The sequence below is a fragment of the Bufo gargarizans genome, chromosome 1 (genome assembly GCF_014858855.1).
Source record: "Bufo gargarizans isolate SCDJY-AF-19 chromosome 1, ASM1485885v1, whole genome shotgun sequence".
NCBI classification, from domain to species: domain Eukaryota; kingdom Metazoa; phylum Chordata; class Amphibia; order Anura; family Bufonidae; genus Bufo; species Bufo gargarizans.
The window spans coordinates 287,520,372-287,547,535 of NC_058080.1; the positions used below are offsets into that span (position 1 = coordinate 287,520,372).

The 27,164-nt window shown below is 43.0% G+C and overlaps 1 protein-coding gene across 1 annotated transcript in view; it reads left to right on the plus strand.

Annotated features, from left to right (window-relative positions):
• The window catches only part of DNAH6 (dynein axonemal heavy chain 6), a 363,279-nt gene that overhangs the window by 202,286 nt on the left and 133,829 nt on the right, over window positions 1-27,164 (plus strand). The window contains exons 55-59 of the mRNA XM_044304479.1: window positions 88-291; window positions 2,601-2,726; window positions 11,281-11,445; window positions 16,885-16,952; window positions 19,107-19,287. Of these exons, the coding sequence (XP_044160414.1) occupies window positions 88-291; window positions 2,601-2,726; window positions 11,281-11,445; window positions 16,885-16,952; window positions 19,107-19,287 (744 nt within the window). The remainder of the gene's footprint in view (window positions 1-87; window positions 292-2,600; window positions 2,727-11,280; window positions 11,446-16,884; window positions 16,953-19,106; window positions 19,288-27,164) is intronic.

Here is a 27,164-nt window from a genome sequence, read left to right on the forward strand (position 1 = left end):
TGTACATAACAATAGCACGATTGTTCAAGTGTATAATGTCATATGCAGCACATACATACATCTTATTTTTTTTATTCTTTCATCAAGCTTATAGACTGTTGGATTAAAAAGTGCCAAGAACTTGAAATTCCTATAAGTCCAAATTTCAGCCTTATAAACATCTTGGGTGATGCCTATGAAATTCGCCAGTGGAATACAGATGGCTTACCTCGAGATCATGTCTCAACTGAAAATGGTATCCTTGTGACTCGCGGAAGACGCTGGCCCTTAATGATCGACCCACAAGATCAGGTACTATATGTAAACTTTTTGTTTTCATGGGAGATAAGAACTAAGTGTCAGAGTGGAACATCTTCCCTTGTAGTGCATCAAGGTTCTTTAATGGCCAGCCATTGGCTTACAGGGTAGTAACCTATAAGTGGCACTGTCTTCATCCTTCTGGAGGTGAGTTACTCTGCATATCCACAAGAACTATTGCAATAAATATGCTTATTCTGCCAAAGTGAACACACATGTTTATGGGTATATAAAGAAACAGCTGTCACTATCTAAAATATATCACCAGCTTTAGAACTATTTTAATAACTGTCAGATGGCTTTTTAGAGTTGGGATATATTTTAATGATGCGACCCTGTCTTCTATAAATATGATAAAGTGAATTTCTACAGTAAGCTGTTTCTTTGGAGAGTGCTGACAATTCTTAACAAAATGACATTGACAATGAAAACAACCCCTACCAATAAACACCCGAATGAGTGGTAAAAAAGGGAAAGAGAGAGAAAGGAAAAACAACCATCAAAAGCAGATACTCAAAATGCATCTTTTTGCAAGTTTAAGTGAGAAAGCCATTTCTGAAAGAACCTCTCAGTTCTTGAATTAAAACTAAAGTTTAAATCTAAGCAGAGCATTGTTTACCTGTCTCTTCCGTTCCAAGAATAGCAAATGGATTGAACACCAATGGCACAAAATATTGAACTGAGCTTGGTAATTGGTAATGGTAATTGCAAGATAAAATCTTTCTATATATAAGCCTTCATGGACGTGCCCATATTATTCTGGGTCAGAGTGTGATCTGCATTTTTTGCCAATCACACACAAACCTATACATTTTTATAGGTCTACAAAAAAAACAGCACATGAATGTCATCCATATGCTGTCCCGAAAATTATAGAATATTTCCTATTCTTGTACGTTTTGTGGACAAGAATAGGCTTTTCTATGATAGGGACCGATGAAATTGCAGGAATCACGTGGCCGGTATCCATATTTTAAAGATCCACGGTTACATGTTCATGAGGCCTAACTGTTGAGAAATATAGATAGCTGCACCAGAGTAAGGGGTGCAACATCACAGGGAACTTGGCTCAAGAACTCGTCTAAAAATAAAAAAGAGGCAGCACAACCACAATATTAGTGAAAAAAGATCTTACTATCAATCCAAGTGGTTGCATAGTTTTATCTTATCAGAATCTCTACTTCTTGCAATCTTCTCTCACCCCACCAATTACTGGAGTTGATCCTTCCATTTATTTTTTAAATAATGTGTCGCTCTTCATGTGGCTTACAACTATCAAATTGATAATGATGTCCCTACCAGATCAGCGCTGGCTCTGCAGTGTAATTAGGCTTCTGGCACTTCTTGGATCACAGTGTCCTTGGCTGTCTAACTGTGCAGGGGCAACCTGCCTACATTGTGGGTTGTAGCCAGGCCTGGAAGTCTCGGGAGCCTAATTATACTGATTCATCTTTTCACCTTTATAAAAGAAAAGTGGTGAAAAAGTTATACACATTTTAAAATGGTATCAATAAAAATTACAGATCACACTGCAAAAAATGAGCCCTTACACAGCTCATAAATATAATTAATAAAAATAATACCAGCATTAGTATCTTTAGCGATTTTAGAAACTCTAAATAACAAGCTTGTTCTAAGAGGGTAACGTGTATTAGGCACGTTTCTGGTGCAGATTGCAGCGCAAAGGTCATTTGCGCTGCAATCTGCAACTATTCCCCACTCACGGCAGGTCTAAAAAAGTGGTCTTGGCATAGGCGGGGAAGGGGATGGGCCAGCTGGCCCGTCTCATTCATCATTTTTTACACCTGTTTTAGTTATAGAAAATGGTCTAAATCTAAGCCAGCAAGGAATCTGGTTTACATTTAGACTGTCAAAGGATACGACAAAGTTATATAGAGGCCGGCACCTCTTTAAAACTTTGGCGAATTCACCTACAGGGGTTAATAAGACTGGTGTCTAAAATGCCGGTCTTAATGACCCCCTAAGTTTGTAACCTATTCCTTAATAGAGGGAGATGACGCTCCAAAGCGGGCCCATCAGCGAAAAACTGGAGATACTTGGGCATACTTTATGACCAATTATTCCAGTAAGACTATATGGCTGTATCTAAGACCCATGTCACTAGGAATCTGAATAAAACAGTGATAGTAATGTTTATTCTTTCTTACTATTGTAAAAAAGCTAATTTGTGTGTATCCAGTTTGAATTTAGAAGAGTGCAAGAAATGAGCAACATACATTTTGTATAGCAAAAAGACCATTGTCACCAGTAACTACTCCATAATGACCAAATGTTTATGTTAGGCCAACCGATGGATAAGAAATAAAGAAACCAAGAATGGCTTGAAAGTCATTAAGCTGACAGATGCTGGATTCCTTCGGACTTTGGAGAATGCAATCAGGCTTGGTCTGCCTGTTCTATTAGAAGAAGTAAGTACTTTCATCTTAAGTTCTTAAAATCTTAAGTTTTATCTTAAGTAATCTACCTGTCCATTGTTAAAGAAGTTGTCCAGGATTTCATAAAAGGGTCTTATATTTTTTGAAAAAATGGCAAGTTTGTCAACAGTCTGTGTTTGGAGGTGTATTTAATCCCCATTCAAGAGAATACTGGACAAATATTATCAAATTCCATTCATAATGGACAGTGGAGTGATGCAGAAGGTAACCTCCAGAGAAGCGACGTAGTTGCAGACCACAGTCATTTAGTGTATAGAGCCCCATAACTAATGGGGGCTGTATCTCCAGAATGGGGGTCAGATCAATTAAAAGAAAGAGGGAAAGTCACAAAAGTCTTTTTTAAATGTAAGCTATGAGAAAAATCTATTTGTAGCACAAAATTGTAAACTGTTATAATATTCCTACCTGCTGGTGACTATTAGGATTTTTAAGTACTATAAATTCATTTTTGCGTCTGCTTTTTATGCCTTCAATATATAAAAAATATATAAAAAATTATAGAAAACTGTGGAGACGAGCTTTACTATGCTTTGTTGTCGCTGTAGGCCAAATGGTTTTTCTAGGAATGCACATTGATATGAGGGAACGGAGCTAAGCTTCACTACTAGGCACTGCCACATTTATGGATGGGTTTTTGAAAAGCATTGAAGAGATCACATTGCTCTGGCAGGTGCACCCCCATTGTTCTACTGATTGGGGAGTCACCTGGGAGTCAGATCCCCACTAATCACAAATTAAAAGACTACGACGATGTGTATTCCTTGAAAGCACCTTTTAAGAAGGCATAATACTTGTTCAGTTTAAAGGAGTTCTCTGGGATTTTGATATTGATAAGCTATCCTCAGGATAGCTCATCAATATCAAATTGGCAGGGGTCCAACTCCCAGTACCAATACCGATCAGCTAAATAAATTCGCCATGGTGTTTCTTAAGCAGTTAGGCCTCTTCCTAGGCCATGTAACATTATGTTCATTGAGCACATGGTCTAGACACAACTCGGTTCCATTCAAGTGAATGTGGCTGAGCTCCAATACCAAGCAGAGCCGCTATACAATGTATGGTAGTGTGCTTGGTAAGCTACGAGGAGGCCCTGCCGCTCACCAAAGGTCCGGTGACCACTGCAGCTTCCTCAAACAGCTGATCGGTGGGGGTGTTTGCAGTCCCGAGGATAGGCCATCAATTTGAAAATCCCAGAGAACCCCTTTAAAGCTGGCTTGCCATTTTTCTGTCAGTATAGAAACTTTTTTACTTTATCTGTTATTAAAGTGGTTATCCTATGATTCATGTAAAAAATGAAAATCGTACATAATCTAGTACATGACATATTTCTAACAATGCTGGAACCAACCCTGCACCTCATATGGCTCCATAGATCTCCACACAAATTGTTCTGTTAGATTTATTTCAGGCTTGCTGCTTAGGAACATGTCCTTTCTCAGGTGGCACGCCCTGTCTGCTGCAGCTAGTATTAGTTGAAGAATTGAACTGAGCATGTGCTTCCATCTCAGTGAGCAGGGCAGAGAAATTAGATAAAGAGCAAACAGCAGGTGGCGCTATACAGATAGAGCAAACTCAGAAGCTATAATACATTTTTAATTACATGCAATTACAAAAGTATTTAGATCCAGGTGCTGGTTTCAAAACTGTGGAATATTTTTCGTGGGATAACCCCTTTAAGTTTAGCCCGTAGACAAGTAATGGAAATAGAATATCCTGAAAAGCTGTGTATGTCTTTCATGGTATTGATTGATTTTCCTTTGCCATTAAATGCAGTAAATCAAAGCTTAGCAAGAAGTCAATGTAATTGAAATGAATAGCACCAAATGCTGTAACTGAATGTACTGCATCTGTTACTGAAATGAGTATTATAAAACCCCTTGTTGATAAGCATACCTTACAGGACAGAATTGGTAATAGATGGGTGAACCTCCAGGGGGTCCTCTTAATTTTAGTTAGTAGGCAGTGCTATGTTTTAGCATATTCTTTTAAATTAGCCTTTATTCTTGACATTGTAGTTAACTTTTATAAATTGCCTCATTTTGTGTTATTGGTTGGCCAAAGAAACCCATACATCATTCACATTGACTGTGGTAATTATTCTTATTACAGGCGAGCTGTTATTGGTAAAGCTCCTCTGTGCAGTATGTATTTGTGTAAGCCTTATATCCATTAATCTGAAGATTATTCCGTCAAAGACTGCAGAATCTGTAGATTTATTGATGTATTGTTTAGTTATTTTTTTCCAGCATAAAGCTTTTGTGGGATCTACTGTCTCAGAGATGTCAACCTGAGAGAGCCATTTATAGGGTGATAGTTCAGCAGTGGGTCATGGCAGAAATGGGAGTGGACCTTTTTCTGGGAGTAGTTTATATAGGGGTATGGCAGGAAATCTTTTTTATGCACATGAATCCATATGAAGGGCTCCCAGGAGAAGCAGTTCTGTTAGTGTCAGGTACCCATCTGCAGAAATCACCTTGACGTTGGTAGATGTACCATGTATAGTAGGTTCTTTTGTTTGCATGTATATCAGTGTGCTGCCATACATATTTTGTTTGCTCTCTGCATGTTAGCTTTAAGGATGTGCACCTGTGACTTTGGATGTGCTAGTCTAAATTTTCTTTCAGTGTAACCAGGGGTAGTCTGAGCATTTTAAGGCAGAGCTTATGCATGGCAAATATGTGGGATCTGCCTTTCCACTTAGTGTATCTTGTGGCTCTGGACACAATAATATTTCTTAAAGGGTTTTTCTGAGAGTTTTTTTTACTGATGACCTATCCTCTTGATTGGTCATCAGTATCTGATTGGACGCCCACTGCTCAGCTGTTTGAGAAGACACTGACACTCAGTGGTGCCGCGGCTTTCTCTGCTTACCAAGCCCAGCGCCGTACATTGTATAGCGCTATGCTCTGTATCGCAGCTCAGCCCCATTCACTTTAATGGGGCTGAGTTGTGCCTAGGCCATGTCACTGATGAACGTGACATCATAGGCCTAGAAAGAAGTCTCAGAGCTCACCAGAGCATCAAAGCCTCTTCATCTGGTCCACAGCTAATATAATGGGGTCCTGGGTGTTGGACACCTACCGTTAAGATACTAAGTAAAAAAAACTCTCAGAAAACCCTTTAAAAGTAAAATTGCAGCAAGAGTTTTGAAACCCATATAACAAATGAAAACATGAAAGCAAAAGTAGCAAGAAGTCCAAGATGTAATCAACTATATATGTGGGGGTTTGTAATGGGTTCCACTTCTGTGGGTATACCACATTTGATTTTGAGAATCTGATCCTAAGATTTCCCCTTAAGAATTAGGCCTCTTGAACACAAATGCGCCGTGTTTTGCGGTCCGCAAATTGCGGATCTGCAGTGGCCAGGTATGGGTGGATAATATTCTGTATTTGTCATGACGCCAATTGCAGCGTGCGCAGGGTACTATTCCAGGGCCCTTCCGAGGTGTTATAATGCATGTCCAAGATTAGGAATGCTAGAGTGGTGTAATGGTCTATAATGTCTCTATAGTTTTGTGGTAGTTGTGTCACGGTGTCTCCTACCTGGGTATGGCCGGACTCCTAGCAATAAATTTGAGTGTAGTGATAATAGGAGTAATAGAGGAACTTTGCAGAATAAATGATGTCCAGACCTTTAGATAAAGTTCAAACGTTGCTTTACTTGAGGTAACTTGCATCCAAACAGTATACAGTTTTGGTCTCTTGGTCCCAGCAGGTTTTGGCAATTATTGGCATGAATGAGTACTTTTGCTTTAAATGTGGAGCTTGCAGGATAAACGTCTGATTGGTAGCTCTGTAATTGTGGCACGATTAGCTTCTGCACTTATCTGGTAACTTCTGTTGTGTGGGGACAAACTAGCTGAGGAGGAATAGGCTTCTCCTAGGACTCTGGACTAATCTCACAGATGGATTCTCAGGGGAGGCTTTCTTCCTGGAACTCTGGAGTTGGTCTGTAGATTCTGCTTCTTCATCCAGCAGAGCTGAAGGTGCTCTAGCTAGGATATATATAGACATGCCTCAGCCGAGACTATGTCCTTGCTGTCTTCCCTATGCAGGGGGACTCCTGGACACTATCACACAGCCTTCCCCTAGCAGGGGTGGCTGACACACTCACTCTAACTTCCTTCTCCACCCATACTGCAGGATGTGGGACCAGCCCACCTCTCCACAGAGGGGGAGCTAAGCTGGAATAAACCATTCCAGCTCAGATACACTAAACTGTAACTTGTACCTGCCAATGAGTTGCTGCCACCTACTGGTAACCAGGCTAATTACATGAACCGTTACTTTTAACATAGTTTTGTATGCACATTTGTGGAGGACATAATGTAAATTATATCTGATGACAGTATAAAGGCTCTTAGAAGATAGTAGCGGGGTGTAGTAACACAACTCTGTGGTGTTACAGATCCACAAAACACGGATGCCGCCCATGTGCCTTCCGCAAATTGCGGAACAGAACAGACAGCCCATTATAGAAATGCCTATTCTTGTCCACAAAATGGACAAGAATAGGACATGATCTATAATTTTTGCGGGGCCATGGAATGGAGTGCTGTCCGCATCTTTTGCGACCCCATTGAAGTAAATGGGTCTGCACCCGAGCCGCAAAAAATGCTGCTCGGATGCAGAACTAAACCATGGTCATGTGCAAGAGGCCGTAATCAGTCTTTTCATAGAACCGCCAGTGTATAAAGTAAATGATATAAAGAGAGACTTTAACTATTATAGATGTAGTCTCTCAATTTAGCAGTCTCTTCATATAAGCACAGTCTCTCTATTTGGCCACTTTCACGTGGTCATAATTTATCCAGTATCTGAATCAGCATTGGTAAGCCAAAACCAGTAGTTGTACCAGAAAACGGAAGAGAGGCAAGTGTTTCTATTATATTTTTCTCTGTAGGTTCCATTCCTGGTTTTGGCTCATAAATAATGATGCGAAATACTGACCTAATACTGATCGTGTAAAAGTGCCCTGTACAGCTTGAACATTATTTTCAGTATGTGGTCCTATATCATGGCAGTCTGTGCAATAAAGCAGTGTTATCCTGATCCCCCTGAGGTGAAAGGAAGGTGAAATTATCAACTTTTTGTCACAAAAAATGCTTAGCAAAGTGAGCATTGTGCTCTGTAATGGAACAAAAATGCTTCTTTCCTGTGTTCGGACTTTTCAAAAACATCCTGGGTCTTTAACATGGAGGAGAGGACCATGCTGCCAGGACATGATCTATGTCCTTCCAGCATCCCTTCGTATCCAGAGCATACTAGTAGGAATTATTACATCATTACTGTATTAGCTTTTATTTGTATGCACAAGTCATGTTATCCTTCCTTCAGATCCATAAAAATGCATGAATAAAAACAAAAGGCTGTGAAAGTGAAGAGAAAAAAATTTGGAATGATTAAGTCATTCGTTTTTTTTCCCTAACTGCGCAAACAATAGTGACCTATGTTTTTGGGTTTTATATTGATGGCGATCAGTGGCGGACTGGCCATAGACTTTACAGGGAATTTTCTTGGTGGGCTGATGCTCACAGGGCCACCCAAGCCTTCCCCATTGCCACTGGCCAGTTCATACTACTGAGGAAACTATAGCGGTCATTATTAGAGGAAGTCCAGGCAACATGTAAAGGTAGGTCTGGCTTGGTGTCGTGGCCCACATCTCACCTCCTTAGCCCTTGCTCCATAAATTTGAGACAATTGGAAGAGGAGGACAGAACATGGCAGCTATTGATGGCCACCCCAGGCGGATAGCTTCTGGGGAGGTATTTTGTGCTGTACTGTGGTAGTTGTTCCTGTGGGGTGGTATTCTGTGCTGCATTATGGTATTACTTACCCTGCCAACTTGTATTGGCCGCATCCAGGGGCGTACATAGAAATCACTGGGCCCCATAGCAAGAATATGAATTGGGCCCCCTAACCCCACCCACTACCCATGCCTGGCCCATCCCACCTCCTGTCCTGGCTCCTCCCCCGCCACACCCCCATTTGCCAATAAAGAAATGTATACATACGTTCGTACGTATTCGTACTGACCCAGAGAATGAAGGAATGAAGGGCACAGGTCAGTTTTGCGGTAAAGGGAATGCCGTAGGAACAAAACCCTGTGGTATCTGAATCTATGGGACTTCTGTGGATATTCCATAAAAGTTTTATCTGCAGTCCTATGTAACACTACAAATAACACAGTGATAACTATCTAAGTACTGATAATGTAGTAGATGTCACCTGTAGTCCTATGTAACAGCACAAATAACACAGTGATAGCTCTCTGATTACAGATAACATAGTGATGGCTCGATGATTACCTAAAATGTAGTAGTATTACCTGCAGTCCTATGTAACACCACAGATAATACTAGTGTAGATAATGTGGTAGTGTTACCTGCAGTCCTATGTAAAACCACAGATAACACTAGTGTAGATAATGTGGTAGTGTTACTTACGCCCTTAGTGTGCCTCCCTGTGTCTCTCCCACGGGACTCTATGTTGGCGGCGCTGCCTCCTCTTCCATCTTCTTCTTCTTCTTGCCCCGCACAGAACGTCCTGATGCACCTGTGTCAAGACATAGGAACACTATGGGCATAGTGATGGATGGGGACACACAGGGACAGAAACACACATACAGGGACAGACAGACACACACACACACACACACACATACATAAAATAAATATGATCACATCACACATCGCTGCTCCTGCCTGTCTGCTTTGGTAAAGCCGGGCATAGATGGGCTATGTTAGGATTTAGCAGAGTGGGCACAGGACAGTGGATACAGGGCACGATATGTATGTGAGCACAGCTGAGCGAGTGCAGGGCAGGAGCACGCATACATATCGCTCCTCCTGTCTGTGTCATAACCCTCCCCCGGGCATTTTGGGGGGCATTAGGGGTTGGATAACCCCTTCAACTCTTTGCGGCTGATGCTAAGTGTGCCCAAAGCCACCAATCATATCCCCCATCAGCGTCAAGGAGTTAAAATCCCTATAATGCCCCCTGAAATGCCCAGGGGGGGGGGGGGGGGGTGAGGAGTAGGAGGAAAGCACACTGGAGCACATTGTCCTCCTGAATCCTCTATTAGTCTACAGACACCCCCCCCCCCCTTAAAAAAAACACACACAAAAAAACACTGCTTGCTGCTGCTGCCCTCCCCCATCAAGAATACCCTTATTATCCAAGCACATTGTCCACCTGACTAAGTCACATCTACGAGCCTACAGGGCCCCCCTCCCCATCTTACTGTGGCACAGGCACACTAGACAACAGTGTGTTTATGTGCACTGTTCACTGTCCGGACGGAGCGATCCTTCAGTCTAGCAGCAGGAGGGGAGGGGGGGGGTCGGGCTCGGGACTGCAGTTGAACTTACTGTGATGAATTGAGGCAGACATGAGCGGAGCAGAAGGATACTACTCTGGCTGCACGCCTCTGTCTGTGCTTCAGCGGCGCCTGCTCCTGCTGCCTGGCCAATCAGCAGCAGGATCTTTGCTCTGCTAAACGGCCAGTGTAAAATGCAGGGAACGAGCGAGCCCGCAGCCCGGATCATGGAGCGGTCGGGGGAGGGGGGAGCAGGACGGCCGGACCCGAGGGAAAACAACTTTGTGGATAAACTGTGCAGAGTAGACAAAGGGGGCGGAGCCTTCCATGCGCTCCGGGCCCCCCTGTGCCGCGGGCCCCATAGCAACGGCGTGGTCTGCCTCTATGGGCGGTACGCCACTGGCCGCATCTAGTTGTGTTGCTCCACCTTCTGTCAATTTGGATCTACCTACAACATTGGGGCCACTATTAGGTTATTTCCAGGGCCACTTTTACGTTCCCAGTTCTCCCCTAATAGCGATGATACAGGTTGGGCAAAAGATAATTTATCATAAATTTGTCTGATTAACTATGTTATAAGGTTTTCTGAGATTTTTTTAACTGATGAACTATCCTCTGTATAGGTCATCTTTATCTGATCGGTGGAGATCCGACACCCTGGATCGCCGCATATCAGCTGTCTGAGAAGGCACCAGTGCTCACAGTAAGGCCGTAGCTTCTCACGTCATGTTCATTGGTCACATGGCCTAGGAGCAGCTCAGGCCCATTGAAGTGAATAGGGCTGAGATGCGATACCAAGCACAGCCGCTGTACAATGTACGGTGATGTGCCTGGAGAGCTAATGGGATGCTACTGCAGAGGATAGGTCATCAGTTGGAAAACCCCTTTACATTTAAAATAAGGTAAACATTTTAATTAGCATTTTTAACAATGTTTTCCCAAAAAAATTCTCTTTATGAAATCTGAACCTGGTACCACATTAAAACCAAGTTGTGCCTGAAAAAAAGATAAAACACAGTTTGTGAAAGTATGCAAAAATATTCTGTGGACATTTAAGCATATGAAGGCATTGGTCTTGCTATGACTAATAAAAAACAATTAGATGCACCTTTTGAGGACATTTTCAATTGTTTTTAATATTAGTGTAGTATAAGGATATGTAGAACTGTTTGTTTATGTTTTTAACATGTTCTCATTTTAATTAAAGCTGAAGGAAAGCTTAGATCCTGCTCTGGAGCCAATTCTTCTGAAGCAGACCTTCGTGTCAGGTGGAAGGACGCTAATTCGCCTTGGAGACTCTGACATTGATTATGACAAGAATTTTAGGTTCTATATGACAACTAAAATGCCAAATCCACACTATCTTCCTGAGGTAAGGAAAATCAGCCATTCTGCATTCATCCATTTGAAGATAAATTAGGCAGGACAACTTAGTACAACTTAGTAAAGGTCAGAATACAGTAGAAATTATATACAGAATGTACAGAGATCCACAATGTCTTAAAGGGAACCTGTCACCTCTACTATGCTAACCCTCACTGAGCGTTTCAAAATGTTCATTGTGTTACCCTAAACATATAAATTACACTTTTAATTTCATTTGCAGATAAATTCAATAAGTATTATGCATTTTTGTTCTTCCCGCCTTTTATGCAAATTAACATACGAGTCATATCTTACTTGTGTGACCAGAGAAGAGTCATATTTTCAAGCTCTGACTCATCTCAGGTTAATTTCAATATGTATCAAATAGCTTTTTTTTGCACAATAAAAGCACACAGAGCTATGGGGACTGGGTATTGCCGATGTGCTAGCGGCCATCTAGCAACCCATGTCCTCAGCTCTATACCCAAAATCCAGATGACAGGTTCCCTTTAAGTAAAAAATACAAAGCAGAACTATATATTATATATTTCTATTCAAATGTATGTACGCTAAATCGACGAATGTATTGGGACACACCTTTCAATTATTTATTTGAGGTGATGCTTTCAGTTCCATTGTCACAGGTGTATAAAATCCAACACCTAGCCATGCAGTCTGCCTTTACAAATGTTTGTAAAAGAATGTCGAATTCCACCATGGTACTGAATATAATACCTCCATTGTAACAAGTCAATCTGTAGAATTTCCTCCCTACTATATATTACATTATCAACTGTGAGTGGTATTATTGCAAAGTGGAAGTGTTCGGGAACCGCAGCAACTTAACCATGAAGTGACATACCATGCAAAGTTACAGAGTGGGGTCGCCAATTTAGTGCATAAAAGCAGTCAACACTCTGCTGACACCATAACCTCCTCTGGCATTAACATCAGCACAAAAACTGCAACAAGAGCTTCATAACATGGGTTTCCATTGCAAAGCAGCTGCATGCAAGACGTATCTTACGAAGCACAATGCCAAGTATCTGGGGTGGTGTAAAGTATGTCATCACTATACTATGGAGCAGCAGAAATGTGTTCTGTGGCCGAAGAATGTTACCTGTCTGACTGCATTGTGCCAATGGTAACGTTTGATGGAGGATAGATAATGTTATGGGGTTGTTTTTCAGGGGCTGGCCTAGGCTCCTTAGTTCCAGTTAAGATAAATCTTAATGCTTCAGCATACCAAGACATTGTGGACAATTCTTTGCTTCCAGCTCAAGTGCACAAAGCAAGGTCCATAAAGACATGGTACAGTAGGGTAAATTTGGTGTAGAACTTGAGTGGTCTGCACAAAGACCTGACTTCAACCCCATCGAAACCATTGAGATGAGCTAGAACGGAGATAGAGAGCTAGACCTTCTCATCCTATATAAATGTCTTACCTCACAAATACTCTTCTGGATGAATGGGCAAAAATATTCAGAAACATTTCTCCAAAATCTTGTAGAAAACCATCCCTAAAGAATGGAGACCAATGCAAAAAGGGGACCAGCTTTGTAATAATGCCCAATGAATTTAGAATGGGAGGCCATGAAAAGGTGTCCCAATACTTTTGTCCATATAGTGTGTATATACATATATGCAGAGTGAAGCAAGTCAGGACGCAGCATTTTAACTGGTGTAATCTGTAGAAAATTGACTTCCAATGTGTGAAAGTATTAATTGGGAGTGCATTATCTGGTGAAGGAAACATTTTTGTCTGCCATTAAAGTCAGCTCAGGTTTTTCCAGTGGGAAGGGGGCCATGTGAAATATCAGTCTTGGTTAAAATTTACTCAAACACAAAGGAAGTGTAAGTTTTGACCTATCTTTGCCTGTTTGAGTTAAGTGAAGTCAACGTTTCCTAATGTGCTTTACATGACGTGTTTGTGTCCGCTATTCTGCTGGATGCAAATGGTTAAATGTTTAATCCAGTTTTCATGAACTCGCTGAAGAATATACTTTTTGACAGAATTTTAGGATTTACCAGTTCAGGTGAGCCATATTGCATATTGAGAAATGGTGAATCCTACAGTGCTGTGAATAAGTATAACCTGCGGTTCTTCAGCGAGTTCACAAAGAATGGATTAAACATTTAACCTTGTGCATCCGGCACAGTGGTGGACACATAGAACAAGTCATGTAAAGCACTTTAGGAAACTTTGATCTTGCTCAACTCCTAAATAAATAAAGATAGGTCAAGACTAACAGTGTGTTTCTGAGTAAATTCTAGCCAAGGTTGATGTATCACATGATCCCCTTCCCACTGGAAAAACCTGAACTGAATTCAGTTTTGCTGATTTCAAAATGGAGGCCGAAAAACTTTCCTCCACCGAAGAATGCAGCCTCCCACTTAGTTAATACTTTCACACACTGGAATTCAATTTAAATATATTATACCCACACATCAAGTCATCAAAGCCTGAGCCACCAAGGTCCGAGAGGGCCATGGGGGCCCCACCTCTTGCCGCCAAGGAACTTCCTTGTCAGCACATGGAGTGTGCAGGTAAACAATTAAGAGGATGCTAGCTAGGTTCCTAGGAATTGTACTCCCACCAATCTGATATTAATGACCTATCCTAAGGATACGTCATCAATATCCTGACACTGCACAGTCCCTCTAATCCTTTGGACTCTGCTCAAATACCATTTTCATATATTTATACGTACGATATAACCCTGTTGGAAAGGCCAAATAGCTTTGTGAACCCTGTATAACTATTCATGCTTCAATTTTTTCACTTAGTTTTTTTTTTTCTATTGATTTCAAAGGGAAATGTTCTGTAAACAATGTTCAAATTTGTTCTGCAAGCATTAGATGCATTTATGGTTCATTGCATTTATATGTAATTAGAGCAGGCTTTGTTGAGCTGTAGAACAAAAAAATGGCGCACCATAGGGTAATAACGTCTTAAATAGAAGATAAATAGTATCTCCAAAATTGGAGGCGCACCTTGTGGAGTTGTGCTTAGCTAGGCACAACTCTAGTGTAGGCACCTATAATATTAGCAGAAGCCCCTCATAAACGGAAGGTATGCAGCCCGAGATATAGATACCGCTTACCTAATAAAAGAACCCTGTAATCCAATCCAACCACCGGGTGGTTTTTGCGCCATGGGAAATCTCTACCTTACTGAAACATTGCATTTATATGGCAGCAATTTAAAAGTTTTAGCATTGGCCTGAGCCTATCCATATACACTGAACACTAAAATAAGTGATGGTGTTGATCGGACTCCTCTCTCCACCATCCACTGGTAAATGTTCTATTTTCTTCTACCCAAACAAAATGTCACTGTCATATTAATGCTAATAGTTTTAACAAGCATAGCATTTGTGAAGCTAAACATACAAAGACAGTGAAATGAAAATAAAATAAATCTTGTCCCGAGTCTGTAAAGTCATTGCTGCCTTCTGTACATAATAATCCCCTCACTGTGTTATTAAACATAATTGATTTGAAAGATTAGAGGTATTTACCGCTACTCGCAGCATTCGTTGCTCCACTGAGCTGTCAAATTGTTATATTTGAAAGCTAATATTCTTTTCTGAATAGATGTGCTGACCTTTTAATTGGTGTTGTACATGCTGGTAGACAAATGTTCACAAGCGTCTAAGTAGCTGAAGTTTATAAAAATAAATTAAAATCTTCTGGTGTTTACCAATTGCAATAAATCCAAAGTGAATGTTATAATATGTAAAGGTATTGTATTTCCATTAAATAAACGTTTTTTTTTGTCTGGCCAATCCCTGGCATTCTATGCCGGACTAGCTTGCCGGAGAGCACATCCGCACATGTGAAACTAGCCTTAGTCTGTTAGCAATTTTGACACCTCAAACTGCTAACAGCTGCATCTAGGTGACAGCGAAGCAGTGTGCATGACCAAGAAATCCCCAAATCCTCAACCCCTTCTCTCTGCATTGACTGACAGCTGTAGTGTCCAATGAGTAGACTACTAGAGGCGAGGGTCTAGGGATGTGTTCAGTTCATAGAGACGAAGGCACTGAGCAGGGGGGCTTCACCTCCATGGCACTGTTTGCGGCAACAAGGGTATCGAAAAGTTGGATTTCTTGATCATACGGTCTGCATGATCAACAGCCCAGGTATGCTTTCACTGATCCACCATCACCTATATAGTACTGCCAATAGTTCTGAGGTGTTAAAACTGTTGACAGACTCCCGTTAATATTAACTTTGAATTTAGAATTTACACAACTGCATGCTGGTCAGGACATGAGCTAATTGTAAGCCTACGCAGTGAGATGTTGACCATAGTTACCATACATCAATGCTGGCTTGCTTGCTCAATGATGTGTCATTCCTATGGACAGCATGTCATCATACAGGCAGATAAAAATAAATGCTGCTGTAAACCTAAGTGGCAGTGAGGTAATAGTGAGGAATTCGTATCCGAATCAGTCACCAGTGACATCCCTGTCCAACATAGACACATAGCTGTGGGTCTTCTAATTAAAACATTGGGGCGCATTAATTAAGACCGGCGTTTTAGACTCCATTCTTAATAAACCCCAAAGCTTGCGCTGGATCCGCCGACGTTATGAAGAGGCATCGGCCTCTTCATAACTTCGCCGGATCTTCCTCCAGTTCTAAATGTAATACAGCTTTCTTGCTGTCTTACACTTAGTCCTTTTTCTACGCCTGAAACAGGCATAGTAAATGGTGAATGAGATAGGTCTGCCGGCCCATCCCCTTCCTGCCCATGCCATGCCCAACTTTTTAGATCTGGCGTCAGCGGGGAGAAGTCGCAGATGGTGGTGCAACTAACTGCTTCGCCACAACCTGTGCCTGAAATTTTATGCGTATTTCATAAATGACCCCCATTGTTTTTCTTTTATTGATCTTAGGCTCCGGTCCCGAGTTATGATACATTTTCTTAATATAAAAACTTAGACGTCTGAGGGCATCACTGTTGCTCTTGTTGCACCCAAGCTCCAATCCATTTTGTGGCCATCCTCTCTCTGGCTGCTTTGCCAGGCATTTGCAAAGCAAGCAGCCATGGAGGTGCTGACTACAGAAGAGAGCAGAACTTGTGGCAACAAGGGGAGTGGTGACGCCCTCATTGCATCGGAGGCCTAATTTTCATATTAAGAAAAAAGTACTCGGGAATGGAGCCTCGGATAAACAAAAGAAGAACAGCGTTTTAATCAAGTGAACCACAGCTATGTGTCTGTGCAAAGCATTGGATAGGGAGGTTGCTAGTCACGGATTCCCTTTAAGATAAATTATATATTTTTAGCGTATTATTTTATCTTTTTTTGCAACATAAAAAGTTAGATTTAACCTTTTTTAATGGTTGTTTTAGATAATAAAGAAACAAACAAAAGGCTCTTAGTACAGTTCAATATTAGTTCTTTTTTTCATCTTGATCTGTCTTGTTGTCTAGGTATGCATCAAAGTTACTATAATTAATTTCACCGTGACCAGATCTGGCCTCGAGGATCAACTGCTCAGGTTAGATTTGTCTATTTATCCTTTAAATATAAAGAACAAGGGCAGTACATTTCTGTGAACTCAAGGGTTTTCTAAAAAACAAGCAGGTTGCACACAATCATATTGGATGTTCCCAGTAATGGCAATTTATAAAGACTGGTGCTTCCAACACTAATCTTGAAATGCGTCAAATTTATTAAAGGGTTCATTCCTCTAATTTTGCCACATCTTAGTAGTTCATGCACCAGAATCGGAAATCTATTCCAGCTGGGAGCTGGCATAGATTTCAGGTGAAACTTGCACCAGAAAACTGGCATAAATAGCCTTAAAGGGGTTGTCTCACTTCAGCAAATGGTATTTATCACGTAGAGCGAGTTAATACAATAATTCCAACAAATTGACCTTGAGCACATGTTGTCAAGGCATATTTGTAACTCTCATTATTTTCAAAAGCATACTAAGACCAATAAAGCCTTTTCATTATATGTGCTCCTTACTACATCTTAAAACATAACTTTTATTTTCGCTAGTAAACAATAACTACTGACTAAATAGAATTATCAAAAAATATCAGCTGTGTGAACTGGTTACTTGTTATTGTTTAGAAGCAAAAATAAAAGTTATGTTTTAAGATGTAATGAAAATGCTTTATTTGTCTTATTGACCTTTTGAAAATAATGGAAGTTAATACAAGGCACTTACTAATGTATTGGGATTGTCTATATTGTCTCCTTTGCTGGCTAGATTCATTTTCCTATCATATTATACTCCGTCTGTTTCCATGGTTAAGACCACCCAGTAATCCAGCATCGGTGGTCGTGCTTGTACAATACAGGAAAAAGCCCAGTGCACATAGGTCAGCACTTTTTCCTATAGAGTGCAAGCACTGCTGCTGGATTGAAGGGTGGTCGTAACCATGGAAATAAGCAGGGTATAATGCAAAGGAAAATTGAATCGAGCCAGCAAAGGAGGCAATATGGATAATACATTAGTAAGTGCCTTGTATTAACTTTCTCTACATGATAAATGCCATTTGCTGAAGTGAGACAACCCCTTTAATCTGTTGGGCACTGTAAACCCTGCCCCTCTCATCCATGCCCCACCAAATTTTACTAAAGTGGTGAGCTCGGTGTAAAAGAGCAAACGTTTGTGGCATTTCTAGAGCACAACATTGGCATAAAATCATTAATTAATTCCACAGTATTTTAAAAAATCCTCTTATTGATAATTGTGTAAGAAGCTCTTATTCATTTTAAAGGGGTTCTGCAGTTTGTTTAAACTGATGATCTATTTGATCTATTCTCTGGATAGATCATCTCAGCTTCTGATCGGCGGGGGTCCGACACCCGGGACCACTGCCGATCAGCTGTTTGAGAAGGCAGCGGCGCTCCAGCAGCTCCGCGGCCTTCTCACTGTTTACCGCTGGCCCAGTGACGTCACGACTAGTATCACTGGGCGGGGCTAAGCTGCATTCAAGTGAATGGTGCTTAGCCCTGCCCAGGCCAGTTGATACTAGTCGTGACGTCACTAGGTAAACAGCGGTAAACAGTGAGAAGGCAGCGGAGCTGCTATAACGCTGCTGCCTTCTCAAACAGCTGATCGGCGGGGGTCCTGGGTATCGGACCCCCGCTGATCAGAAGCTGATGATCTATCCAGTGGATAGGTCGTCAGTTTAAGCAAACTGCAGAACCTCTTTAATAATTTGTTTTACTTCAAAGAGTAGTTTGGTATTGAAAAAGTTAAGATAAGTTCACATATGGCAGATAGGTGGCAGTATTCCCGTTGTGGAATTGCAGTGGGAAAATCCACCGTGTTTTGCAGTACCAGCAAAGTGGATGAGATATTACAAAGTCGCTGCAGACATTGACCTATGGATTTTCAAACCACAGCATACTAATTAGTGCTACAGATCTCCACCATGGATTTCATCCTCTGAAATGCATAGGATGAGATGCTTACCAAATCTGCAGCAACATCTGTGTCAAATCTGCATGTAACACATGCAGATTTTGCAGCAGAATTGCAGTTGAATCTGCTATGGAAATTCTGCTGCAGAAAATATTTCTCACCTGACTGTACCCTAAAGAAACTGTTCTAAATGCCACCTATCAGTTTCATAAGAGACATATTACAAAAACAGTGGATTATTTTTGGTGCACTAAAACTATTTTTCAGTGATGTTGTACGAATTGAGAGACCAGATCTAGAGGAGCAAAGGAACCAACTTATTATTCGAATTAATTCTGACAAAAATCAGCTAAAAGCAATAGAAGAGCGAATCTTAAAGTTGCTGTTCACATCGGAAGGAAATATCCTGGATAATGAAGAACTTATCAATACACTGCAGGAATCTAAGGTCAGCAATTTACCTTGTAGCGTTATTTATTTTGTGCCTGGTGCCCCTTGTCACTTTAGATTGAGGGATGCATTGAAATTCTGGAATGTACCTTTCTTTCAAGCCTTATATTAGGGTTAAGGTGTCAACAGCTTAGGCCACTTTCACACTGGCGTTTTGGCTTTCCATTTGCGAGATCCGTTCAGGGCTCTCACAAGCGGTCCAAAATGGATCAGTTTTGCCCTAATGCATTCTGAATAGAAAATGATCCGCTCAGAATACATCAGTTTGCCTCCCTTCAGTCTCCATTCCGCTCTGGAGGCGGACACCAAAACGCTGCCTGCAGTGTTTTGCTGTCCGGCTGACGAAGTAAAGCCAAACGGATCCGTCCTGACACACAATGTAAGTCAATGGGGAAGGATCCGTTTTCTCTGACACAATCTGGCACAATAGAAAACTGATCCGTCCTCCATTGACTTTCAATGGTGTTCAAGACGGATCCATCATGGCTATGGAAGACATAATACAACCTGATCCATTTATGACGGATGCGTGCGGTTGTATTATTGTAACAGAAGCGTTTTTGCAGATCCATGACTGATCCGCAAAAAACGCTAGCGTGAAAGTAGCCTTACCCACAAGTAACACAGTTTAGAATGCTAAATTAGGCAAATTAATGAAACACAAAATCATTGTGAACTAGTACATGGATAGATTTCTGGCACAGTAGCCCAAACTTACTAATGTGTTTGTGCCAAAACTCTGTCTAAAAAGAGGTGCAGATTGGTGCACTTTGCCGCATCTAGGGTTTCTACACTTTTGTCCAACATACTTGAAAAGGGGTGGGGCTTAGTGGAAAGTGGTGGAGCTTCATGTTCAAGGGGACGCGCCTATGATGCAATATTTTGTGCCAAAATTGTGTCACAATTCTGGCGTAAAATTGTGTCTCAAAGTAAGCTGACCAATAGTTTGTATAGAGTCAGTGAAAAGTGTCTATCCTTGCACCACATTTATCGTCCAGCCTGAGCCCCTGTGATAAATCTGATGCAAGTCTAGACAGCCTGGGTAAGCTTACGCCATCTGTAATATTAGTAAATCTGGCCATTGTGTCTTTGAAGTAAAAATTTCCGAAGCAACAGTACCTCAGACTATCAGTTAGTTGTTGGATTACAAATGTTAGGCTAGGTTCACATCAGTGGAGCTTTTCCATTTTTCTGTTCCAGTGCAGGAAAAAATATGGAAGTGCTGATCTGTCATATGCCAGACACCAATGGCGCGTGAAGGATCTCACTGACAAAATGGGTTTCCATCATGGTTTCCACAATCCTGACAGATACATTACTGCTACATGCAGCAATATTTTGTCTAGCCTTTTTTACCGGACTCTGTTACGGAGGCTCATAATAGAATGTCCACATTAAGAGGCCTATAGCTTTTACCTCCAGCTCCAAACTAGATCAAGACTGGTATATGAAATGCCATGTCATGAAAAATTCCCTCACAAATATTCAGTGTCATACTGTAAAATACAATTTTAACATCAAATATGATTGTGTGAAACAGAATAGCACTAATATTTGTATAGCTCCCAACTTTGGAAACTTGGAAAGAGGGACAATATTTGCAGCACGCGTAGCGTGCCTTGGCAATTTTTTTGATAGCACGCCTCTAGTTCCACCCAAAGCATAACTATACACACCCAGTCCCCTTAATGCCCCAACATATTATTCCCCCTTTGTGCCGACACACAGTAATAATGCATACACTGTGCCCGCTTCACAGTAGTAATGCCTACATGTGCCCCTTCACTGTAGTCATGCCCATATGTGCCCCATTCACAGTAGTTATGCTCACATTTTGCCCCTTCACAGTATTAATGCTCACATGTACTCCCTTCACAATAGTGATGGCCAGATATGTGCACCCTCACTGTAGTTATGCCCAGACATGTGCCCCCTTCACAGGAAGTAAAAAAAAACACAGTAAATACTCACCTAGTTCGTCTGATGATCACAGCTCCCCACAGCAGCAGCAGGATACTGTTACACATTGCACTGCTGACTCCTTGCCTGGCCCGCTCCTTCTACACAGTCCAGCAGTGTGATGTGTGACAGTACATCATAGTGCTGCTGTGGAGCGCCGGCAGCTGAGCTGAAAGGTGAGTGGATGTCTCCCTGTTTCACTATTACAATGAGCTAGGAGCGGGACATACCCAGGCTCGAACTGGCCCACAGGCGTACAGGTGAACTCCTCGGTGGGCCCCTGGTCTCTTACCCCCTGCACAAGTGGCACATAACACAGTATACTTACTGCACTACATACTTATATTCAATGTACAGCACCTCAACCAGCCTATGTTCATAAATAATAATTGATAGATTATTAAAGAAACTACCCAGTTTATTACTATAGTCACAAACAGATAGCTGGAATGACTTCTCGGTATAGAGGACCTACCTTCTCAAAGTTGCTGTTGGGATATTCAATCATCTGGTAGCATCTTGCTGCTGTGTGTATTATGACTAGCGGGTGGGAACACGCTACCCCGCGTGACCAACTCCCTTTGAGGACAATGTCTGAGCACACCTCTCATTCTTCACACAATGCCTCTAATGGTGAGGAGAGACTTTCCCGAGGGGAGTACCAGGTGTTACCTCAGAGTAGAATTGGAACACAAGGGAATTGGGACCTGAGTGTGAATCCACTGGACTGACCTCCAGGTGATACAATACACCCAGTGGATGCTGGGAGGCCAGAGGCTGATCAGACAAAAGCGTAGTCAGGGTATGAAGACAGAAGTCAGAGCAGGCAGCAGTCGGGCTAAATCCGTAAACATAGATCAGGGTCAGGGCAGGCGGCAGTCAGACCAAGTTCATAATATGTAAACCAAAGTCTGATACACAAAATGGCAAGAACCAACAGAACATCATAGCACAAACAGGAAACTAGACTAGCTAGGAACCTAAGTTGCTCAGGCGCCTTCCTGTAGAAGGAGGCGCCTTTAAATACCTACTGCAGATTGTCTATAGGCAGGGGAAGATGGAGGGCGTCCGCAGGCTGGCTCAAAAAGGGAGGAGAGACACGCCCGCACACACCCTAAATACACACCAGGAACTCTGAGCCAGAGTGCAAGTTCTGCTCAGAGCCAGGAGGGAAATGCTGGTGGCAGGAATGCAAACCACAACTAAGAACCATGCTGCCCACACCTGTCAGCACGGCGTGCAGCAGTGGGAAGGAGTGAAGAAGCCCAGTGCCTGTACCTGTGTGTGGGGACAGAATTGCAGGTACGGGGAGCTGGGCTAACGGTGTGAGCAGGTAATATTTGAATGTATTCATACGGTGGGCCCCCCAAATAAATTTTATTGGTGGGCCCTAGGCACCCCATTCCAATACTGGACATACCTCAGCCATTCCGGGACCGTGGGAAAGCCACTGAAATTTGAGACTGTCCGACCGGATCTGGGACAGTTTAGAGGTATATATTTTTATTTACATAGCTGTTATGTGGCACATTCATGTTTTGTTATATACACAATGATCCAGAAAATAATCTGCGTGTTTATGATTATTTTCAACACCACATGCTGGTTTATGATAAATCCGGCCCGATAACTTTTTGACCCAAAATGTAGTTTTGACAATTTAGGTTTATTTTACTGCATTCTTAAATGCTAAATTTGCTTTGTGCTACACCAATTCCTGTGTCCAACCTTCTCTAATATACAGTATATCTATCTCTAACCTTCTCTAGTGTGTGTGTGTATGTGTATATATATATATATATATATATATACAGTACAGACCAAAAGTTTGGACACACCTTCTCATTCAAAGAGTTTTCTTTATTTTCATGACTATGAAAATTGTAGATTCACACTGAAGGCATCAAAACTATGAATTTACACATGTGGAATTATATACATAACAAAAAAGTGTAAAACAACTGAAAATATGTCATATTCTAGGTTCTTCAAAGTAGCCACCTTTTGCTTTGATTACTGCTTTGCACACTCTTGGCATTTTCTTGATGAGCTTGAAGAGGTAGTCACCTGAAATGGTCTTCCAACAGTCTTGAAGGAGTTCCCAGAGATGCTTAGCACTTGTTGGCCCTTTTGCCTTCACTCTGCAGTCCAGCTCACCCCAAATCATCTTGATTGGGTTCAGGTCCGGTGACTGTGGAGGCCAGGTCATCTGGCGCAGCACCCCATCACTCTCCTTCATGGTCAAATAGCCCTTACATAGCCTGGAGGTGTGTTTGGGGTCATTGTCCTGTTGAAAAATAAATAATGGTCCAACTAAACGCAAACCGGATGGAATAGCATTCCGCTGCAAGATGCTGTGGTAGCCATGCTGGTTCAGTATGCCTTCAATTTTGAATAAATCCCCAACAGTGTCACCAGCAAAGCACCCCCACACCATCACACCTCCTCCTCCATGCTTCACGGTGGGAACTAGGCATGTAGAGTCCATCCGTTCATCTTTTCTGCGTCACACAAAGACACGGTGGTTGGAACCAAAGATCTCAAATTTGGACTCATTAGACCAAAACACAGATTTCCACTGGTCTAATGCCCATTCCTTGTGTTCTTTAGCCCAATCAAGTCTCTTCTGCTTGTTGCCTGTCCTTAGCAGTGGTTTCCTAGCAGATATTCTACCATGAAGGCCTGATTCACATAGTCTCCTCTTAATAGTTGTTCTAGAGATGTGTCTGCTGCTAGAACTCTGTGTGGGATTGACCTGGTCTCTAATCTGAGCTGCTGTTAACCTGCGATTTCTGAGGCTGGTGACTCGGATGAACTTATCCTCCGCAGCAGAGGTGACTCTTGGTCTTCCTTTCCTGGGGCGGTCCGCATGTGAGCCAGTTTCTTTGTAGCGCTTGATGGTTTTTGTGACTGCACTTGGGGACACTTACAAAGTTTTCCCAATTTTTCGGACTGACTGACCTTCATTTCTTAAAGTAATGATGGCCACTCGTTTTTCTTTACTTAGCTGCTTTTTTCTTGCCATAATACAAATTCTAACAGTCTATTCAGTAGGACTATCAGCTGTGTATCCACCTGACTTCTCCACAGCGCAACTGATGGTCCCAACCCCATTTATAAGGCAAGAAATCCCACTTATTAAACCTGACAGGGCACACCTGTGAAGTGAAAACCATTTCAGGTGACTACCTCTTGAAGCTCATCAAGAGAATGCCAAGAGTGTGCAAAGCAGTAATCAAAGCAAAAGGTGGCTGCTTTGAAGAACCTAGAATATGACATATTTTCAGTTGTTTCACACTTTTTTGTTATGTATATAATTCCACATGTGTTAATTCATAGTTTTGACGCCTTCAGTGTGAATCTACAATTTTCATAGTCATGAAAATAAAGAAAACTCTTTGAATGAGAAGGTGTGTCCAAACTTTTGGTCTGTACTGTATATATATATACTGTAGGAGAGTCCCCGGAATAATAATGGACGGACGATACGTGCCACCAGAGGTCCTGGCCTCGGTGGAGTAAGAACCGGATCATTGCGGTTACAGCGGCGAATGCTGCTGGCGCAGCGTGTCCGGGCCGGTTCTTACTGTTCCCCACGGCCAGCCCAGGTTTTTGGTGGAGCTGGGCCTTTAAGAACCCAGCCTGCTGATGATGGGGGTGGGGTGTGTCTTGCTGTGCTGGAGATTTCCACAGACAGAGTGAGTGCTGATGGAGGAGAGTCTGGGCGCCGCACACATTGAAGGATAGCCCTGGGACCTGTGGTGCTACAAGCCAAAGGGGCTCTGGCCTGAGGGAGACAAAGGCAGATAGCCTAGAAGCCTGCAGAACTGCTGTGGCCTGTCCAAAACAAGGTGACTCAAACCTGCTGTTTATTTTCTATGGAAGGACTTTTGTTTTATGCACTATGTGGATATGCACCTGTGTGGTCTGCACATTGCCTGTTATGCCGTTGGTGTGAATAAAGTCACAGTGTATCACAAAGACTGTCTGTGATTGCCTCAATACTGCCGCCGCTACCGTAGCCTACCACGAGCACATCCCCACAATTGGTGGCTTGATGCGGGCATTCCTGCAGTGAGGCAGGCCTGAGGCAAAAGTTGTGTTGGACTGCATGTCATATATCAGGCCTGCAAGTTTTATGGTTCCTGACAAGATGGAAGAGGCCATTAAGCACCTGATTCAGAGTAATGTACAGCAGCAACAGGCATTGCAGGCTCAGAAGGAAAGACATGATGAGGCTATGTGTGCACAGCAGCAAACAAACAATCTCCTAATGCAGCAGCTGGTAGCCATGCAAGAGTCGGTGCGAACATCCCTGCAAGGAGTTTCAACTGCAACAACCCCGACTGTGTCTACCGCCAGGGACAAAGTCCGATCCGCCCTGAGGAAAATGGGTCCGGGAGATGATATAGAGGCATTCCTGATGGTATTCGAAAGAACCGCGGAGCAAGAGAGGCTGCCGTTGGAGCAGTGGGCCGAGGTGGTGGCGCCTTTTCTGGTGGGGGACGCACAAAAGGCCTATTTTGACCTCAGCTGCGATGAGGCCAAGGACTATGAGAGGCTAAAAACTGAGGTGTTGGCCAGGTTGGGGGTAAACACCTATGTGCGAGCGCACAGGGTGTATCAGTGGGTGTTTGCCGAGTCCCGACCCGCCCGGTCACAAGCCTATGACTTACTTCACCTAGTAAAAAAATGGCTTCAGCCTGAAATATTGAGCACTTCTCAGATGGTTGAAAGGGTCGTGGTCGACAGGTTCGTGCGTACCCTCCCGAGAGCCATACAGCGCTGGGTGGGACAAGGCGATCCAGGCAACCTGGAACAACTGGTTAGCCTGGTGGAGAGGTATATGGCCACTCAGGATTTGGTGCGGGACTCAGCGGTACTACCGAAGTCACGTCAGCCCCCGTTGCCGACCCGGGATCCTGAAAAAGGGATCCCACCACATAAGGAGGGGAGTGGATCTCCAGTCCGTGGGAGGAATACCCTGGGCAGGAGGGAGGCTGCGAGGATCAGATGTTGGCATTGTCAGGACTGGGGACATGTGGCATCCAACTGCCCTAGGGCATCCGAACCCATGGACTGCGGGTTCGCTCGCCGGTCCTCTTTTTATGCCCAACCGGTGTATATAGCTGACCCCCTGCTGGCGGCGGACAACCCTCCGGTGTGTGATGTCGTTGTTAATGGACACTCCATGCAGGCCCTGCTGGACTCTGGGAGCCTGGTAACTCTGGTCCATGAGTCGCTGGTAACGGAAAAACTCCCAGAAAGGCGAACCCTTACCATTGTCTGTATACATGGGGATCGCAGGGAGTATCCCACCACTAAGGTTACCCTGGCAGTGTGTGGAAAGGAGGTACCACATGTCGTCGGGGTGGGGAGACGGCTCCCTTATGCCGCAATATTGGGGAGGGACTTTCCCCTGTTCTGGACTTTGTGGAGGAACGGGTTGCCTACCTATGGGGAAGGAAAATGTCCAGGTCCCGAGCCCGAGGACCCCGAGGCAGGGACCCCAGCTGTAGGGGTCACCGTAGAGGAGGTCGAGTGTAACCCTGACCGGTTTCCCCTAGAAGTATTGGCGGGTGAGACAGTAGAAAGTTCGTCCATCCTGGATCTGGAGGTACCCCGAGAAACCTTCGGGACCGCACAGCTCCAGGATTCGACGTTGTTGCGGGCTAGAGAAGGTGTGTCGGTGGTTAATGGTGTTGCCCAGCGTCCCGGCGCCGATACCGTATTTCCTCACCTGGCCTATAACCAGGACCTGTTATATAGGGTAGACAAGGTGAGGCAGGAGGTGGTGGAACAACTGGTGGTGCCCCAGCCTTACCGGCGAATGGTCTTGGATTTAGCGCATGCGCATGTGTTGGGTGGTCATCTAGGGGTTAAGAAAACGCTGGAGCGAATTCTACAACGGTTCTA